At 49.2% G+C, this 5,976-nt stretch overlaps 1 protein-coding gene across 1 annotated transcript in view; it reads left to right on the forward strand.

Annotated features, from left to right (window-relative positions):
* IQGAP3 (IQ motif containing GTPase activating protein 3) overlaps nucleotides 1-5,976 on the forward strand; it is a 33,177-nt gene continuing 27,201 nt past the window's right edge. The window contains exons 1-2 of the mRNA XM_081823226.1: nucleotides 1-121; nucleotides 2,433-2,520. Coding sequence (XP_081679352.1) covers nucleotides 85-121; nucleotides 2,433-2,520 — 125 coding nt within the window. The 5' untranslated portion in view covers nucleotides 1-84. The remainder of the gene's footprint in view (nucleotides 122-2,432; nucleotides 2,521-5,976) is intronic.

Genomic DNA, 5,976 nt, shown 5'->3' on the forward strand with positions numbered 1-5,976 from the left:
CGGGCCGGAAGTTCTGTCCGGCTGCGGCGACGGTGAGGGCGGCGGCCCGGCGGCGGGAGATTCAAACCTGGAAGGAGGAGGAACATGGAGCGGCGGAGAGCGGGCGCGGGCCCCGCGCTGTGTGAGTGCAGAGGGGCCGAGGAGGGCGGCGGGCCTGCGCCCCGCGGGGAGGGAGCCCCCAGTCGGGTCTCCGGCGGGCTCGGGTGGAACCGGGAGCGGCGAGACGCCCCCCGGCTCCGCCGCGCTTCAGAGCGTCCAGAGCTTTCTCCCTCGTCCCCAAATTCTGGGGCTGGGCGAATGTGGGTGGTTGGATGGCCCCATAAGAAGGCAGCAGTTACGGATGGCAGGCACGCTTGCCAGGCGCCTCCAGGGGACGGGACGCCCGGGGAGCTTGGCTTTCGATGCCGCGTTGAGGCCGCGTCTCCAGCCGTGGTGGGAATTAGCCGGGAAGCTTGTTTCCAGGGCACACTCCTCAGCCCTGCCCCGCGGCTTCAGCTCCAGCGGGTCGAGGCCCTTGTCTGCATTTGTTTTTTATTTTTTATTTTTTTAAAGATTTTATTTATTTATTTGACAGAGAGACAGCGAGAGAGGGAACACAAGCGGGGGGAGTGGGAGAGGGAGAAGCAGGCTCCCCGCAGAGCAGGGAGCCCGATGCGGGGTTCGATCCCAGGACCCTGGGACCATGACCTGAGCCGAAGGCAGACGCTTAACGACTGAGCCACTCAGGCGCCCCGCCCTTGTCTGCATTTGTAACAAGCACTGTGGGCTTCTTCCCTCGCCCCAGGTCATCATGCAGGTGGTCCACGGACCGCGCTTGCAAAAGCACTGCTTTAGAAAGAGACTGGGGTCAGGGATCGGACGGCAGAAAGGCTGCTGTCCGACCTTCTGAATGAAAGGCAAAGTCTCCTTCTTCCCGCCCTTCCCCTTTCTTGCCAGTAGGGTTCAAAACACAAAGTCCGTGTTCTCGCATCTGTGGAGGGAAAGCTAGTTCCAGACCTGAGAAGCACAGGAGGACCAACTTTTTCCAAGGCTCGTGTGTGTGTGTGTGTGTGTGTGTGTGTGTACAAAGCCCTGCCCGTCTCACACAGCCCTCAGTTCATAACTCTGAGGTGATGTCATTCGCTTACTGGTTTATTTTCCGTGCTTAGCAACCAGCGCTTGTTCCTTGTACACACCCTTATAGGAACTGATGGATTTTCTACAGTTGGCTGGTGCTTTCGGATCTGAACGTGGACGGTGTGTGTGTGTGTGTGTGTGTGTGTGTGTGTGTGTGTGTGTGTGTGTTAACTTGCTTAACTGCCAATTCCAGTAAGCCCTGCCCCTCGTCCAAATCATGTTGCAGGATATGCAATATAAGAACATAAGATAAAGAGTAGGATTAACATTAAGTGTTGGGTCAAAGACAGACTTGTCTCTCTTCAGCCCCTTCTGTTTATTTCTTGTGTGTGTATGTGTACAACTTTCTCTCTCCCTATCTGATTTTGTATTGTTTTCTCTAAGGAGACTCGAAAGGTGGGGGACCGTGAAAAGGGAGGAGAAAAGGAGGCTGAGGCTAAGGCGGAATATGTGTGCTGTCTCATCTAACGGATTTGGGGATCAGAGGATTGTCTGTATTTTATTTAGCTTGGAGATTATTTTCCTGCTCAGGTGACTTATACCAAAGCGGAGAGTAAAGATATCTTTGTGATCTTTTAAGATTCTCTGTCCTTCCACTTAATCCCAAGTGAGTGCCCTTTTCCACATGGTTCCCTTTGTTGAACTACCTTTCCCCCTTTCCACCTGTTCATTCTTTAAGATCCTACTCATGGGTAGAACCCTTTGTTTCGTCTGCTGCTTGCATGATCTGTGATTATAATCAAACCTGTCACTTTAGGAACTGGAATTTTTCCCTTATATGTTTTTCTTCTCTAATGCTAATCTGTGTTTCTTGAGAATAAGGATCCACTAGCCCAGGGCCTGACAGATAGAAGGTAGTGCATGAATGAATGGTTGTTGAATGATGATTCCCAGTTGGTCCTGTTAGCCTAGCCTCTGGGAGGGGTCCAGGTCATGGAGAACTCAGGGGCTGTTAGGGATAAAATAAGGGGCTAGGTTCCCAGCCGTGGAGGAGTCTGGACATCTGTGCTGGGAGCCCTGAGGGAAGGACTTGAAATAGATGGGAAGGAGGGGTCAGGAGATGGCTGGAGGGAAAGAGGAGGGAGCGCCTCTGACACAGGGGAGCCCCCTGTTAAGGGGTGCCGACCAGGGCAGCTTTATGGGATGCAGGCCAGAGATTGGAGCCAGGGGTGTCAGGAAGGGGGGGACGGATGTACGAGAGGTGCTTCAGGTCTCTGGGCAGAGTTGCCCAAGAAAGTCTGCTGAGAAGAAGCTTCGGTGCCATGGCCCTTTGTCTAATGCTCCTCTCCTCGACCTTGTCCCCCTTCACTCCTCAGATGAGCGCCTCACAGCTGAGGAGATGGATGAGCAGAGGCGGCAGACTGTTGCCTATCAGTACCTGTGTCGGCTGGAGGAAGCCAAGCGGTGAGCGGGGGGCCTGCCCCTTCTGGTCCCCCCCTTCTGCTTTCCCACCCTGCCCACCCCAGGCACCTGCCCCCTAGCCGATACAGAAGGAGAGGAGTCCGTTTTTTTTTTTAAGACTTTATTTTGTCAGAACAGTTTCAGGTTCAGCAACAAGAGGAAGATAGAGATTTCCCAGGTACCCCCAGCCCCCACTGTCAACATCCGTAAGCATGGCACATTTGTTACAACTGATGAACTCACCTGGACATGTAGTCTCCCCAAGTCCGTGGTTGACCTTAGGGATCACTCTTGGTGGTGTACATTCTGTGGGTTTGGACAAATGGTGAATGGTATGTATCCATCATTATAGTATCTTAGAGTAATTTCACTGCCCTAGAAATCCTCTATGCTCTGCCTCTTTGTCCCCCATCCCACCCCTTGGCAGTCACTCCTCTCTTCTGTCTCCATAGTTTCTCCACAGTTGGAATCATACAGTACGAGCCTTTGCAGACCGGCTTCTTTCACTTAGTTGTGTGGATTTGAAGTTCCTCCATGTCTTCTCAGGGCTCGACAGCTCATTTCTTTTTAGTGCTGAAGGATTTTCCATTGTCTAGATGTACCGCAGTTTATTAATCTGTCACCTACTGAAGGACATCTTGGTTGCTTCCAAGTTTTGGCAGTTATGAATGAAGCTGCTGTAAATATCTGTGTGCAGGTTTTTGTGTGGACATGTGTTTTAACTCCTTTGGGTAATTAGCAAGGAGCATGATTGCTGCATCGTACGGCAGGAATATGTTTAGTTTTGTAAGAAATCACTAAACTGGGGCGCCCAGGTGGCTCAGTCGTTGGGTGTCTGCCTTCGGCTCAGGTCATGGTCCCAGAGTCCTGGGATCGAGTCCCGCATCAGGCTCCCTGCTCGGCGGGAAACCTGCTTCTCCCTCTCCCACTCCCCCTGCTTGTGTTCCTGCTCTCTCTCTCTTTGTCAAATAAATAAATAAAATCTTAAAAAAAAAAAAGAAAGAAATCACTAAACTTCTTCCAAAGTGGCTGCAGCATCTCGCATTCCCAGGAGCTGTGACCGAGAACTCCTGTTGCTGCACGTCCTTGTCAGCATGCGGTGTTGTCAGGGGTCCAGATTTCGGTCATTCTAATAGGTGTGCAGTGGAATCTCATTGCTTTCATTTGCACTTCCCTGATGACATATAGTGGGGAGCATCTTTCCAGATGCTTAGTTCCCATCTGTGCATCTTCTTTGGCAAGGTGTCTGTGGCCCATATTTTAGTCAGTTGTTTGTTCTTTTTTTGTTGAGTTTTGAGTTGTGTGTGTGTGTCTGTGTCTGTTTTAGTAATCTCTGCGCCCAACGTGGGGCTCAAATTCATGACCCCGAGATCAAGAGTTGCATGACCTCACTGACTGAGCCAGCCAGGTACCCCATTCTTTGTGTATTTCAGATACTCGTCTTTTACCAGATGTATGTTTTGCAAATATTTTCTCCCAGAGTGTGTCTTGTCTTCTCATTCTCTTTTCTAGAACAGAAGTTTTTCATTTCATTTATTTATTTATTTTTAAGATTTTATTTATATACTTGAGAGAGAGCAAGAGAGCACATGAGCAGGGTGGGCAAGGGGCAGAGGGAGAAGCAGACTCCCCACTGAGCAGGGAGCCCGATGTGGGGCTCGATCCCAGGACCCCAGGATCATGACCTGAGCCCAAGGCAGACACTTAACGACTGAGCCACCCAGGCACCCCACAAAGGCAGAGACTTAGCCAACTGAGCCACCCAGGCGCCCCAGAAATTTTTCATTTTAATTAAGTCCAGCTTATCACTTATTTCTGTCAGCGATCGTGTCTTTGGTGTTGTGTCTCAAATGGCATTGCCCGGGGTGGGGGTGGGCAGGGAGTCGTTGCCAGCGGCACCCAGCTGGCTCAGTCAGTAGAGCGTGCAACTCTTGATCTTGGGGTTATGAGTTCAAGCCCCAAGTTGAGCAGAGAGATTACTAAAAAAAAAATAAACTTTAAATTAAAAAATAAAAAGTCATCACCGCACTGAAGGTCACCTAGGTTTTCCCCTTTGTTCTAGGAGTTTTACAGTTTGGCATTTTACCTTTAAGCTGATCCATTTTGAGTTGATTTCTGTGAAGGGTGTAAAGTCTACGTCTAGATTTATTTCTTTTGCATGTGAATGTCTGGTTGTTCAGCGCCATTTGTTGAAGAGACGCTCTCTGCTCCATTGGATTGTTCTGCTCCTTCGTCAAAGATCAGTTGGCTGTTGTTCTGTGGGTCTGTTTCTCTTCATTCTGTTCCACTGGTCTAACTTTCACTGAAAGCACACTCTTGATTACTGTGGCTAAGGTGGGCGTTGTCAGTACTCCAACTTTGTTCTCTGCCTGCAGTATGGTGTTGGCCATTCTGGATCTTTTGGCTCTCCATACAAACCTTCGAATCAGTATCTTGATATCCACAAAATGGGAGTCTGCTTGGGATTGCACTGAATCCATAGACCCTTCCTGCCCACGAGTGTGGGGTATCTTTCCACTTAGTTTGGTTTTCCTTTGATCTTACTCATCAGGGTTTCATAGTTTTCCTCAGAGATCTTGTACGTATTTTGTTGGATTTTTACCTAAGTATTTCATTTTTGGGGTGCTAACAGAAACCGTATTGTGTTTTTAATTCCAAATCCCACTGGTTCACTGCAGTGCATAGGACAGTGACTGACTTTTGTGTGTTAACCTTGTGTCCCACAGCCTTGTGTGAGGTTTTGTGTTGCCTTCTTTCAGATTTTCCACCTAGACGGTCATGCCGTCTGTGAGCAAAGACAGCACCACATCCTTCTATCCCCCTATATTCTTCAGCGCGTATCTCTAAATGTATGAACGTCTGCTCACGTAATAACCACAGCACCATCCTAATACCCAGAGAAGTTATTCGTTAATCCTTGGAAGATCAACACCTGGCCATTTTCAAATTTTCCTGATTGTCTGGAAAAATAATCTATTTTTCAGTTGACTTATTCAAATAAGGATCTAACAAAGCTCACATATTACATTTGGTTGTTGTGTCTCTTAAATCTTCTTTAATCCAGAATAGCCCCACCTCCCCATTGTAGTTCTTTATGTCACCGACTTGGTGAAGAAACCAGCTTGTCTGCCGTGTAGACGCCTTCCGTTCTGGGTTTGTCTGTTTGCTTCCTTGTGTCCGCCGGCTTGCTCCTCTGTACCCCGTGTTTCCGCCTCTAAGGCAGCATAAAATGCTTCATTCTTTCCTTGTAATCCATAGTATTTTTTTTTTTTTTTTAAAGATTTTATTTATTTATTTGACAGAGACAGAGATAGCGAGAGCAGGAACACAAGCAGCGGGAAGGGGAGAGGGAGAAGCAGGCTTCCCCCCGAGGAGGGAGCCCGATGTGGGACTCGATCCCAGGACCCTGGGATCATGACCTGAGCCGAAGGCAGACGCTTAACGACTGAGCCACCCAGG

This window comes from Leptonychotes weddellii, chromosome 6, assembly GCF_054177405.1.
Source record: "Leptonychotes weddellii isolate Sample4059 chromosome 6, ASM5417740v2, whole genome shotgun sequence".
NCBI lineage: Eukaryota > Metazoa > Chordata > Mammalia > Carnivora > Phocidae > Leptonychotes > Leptonychotes weddellii.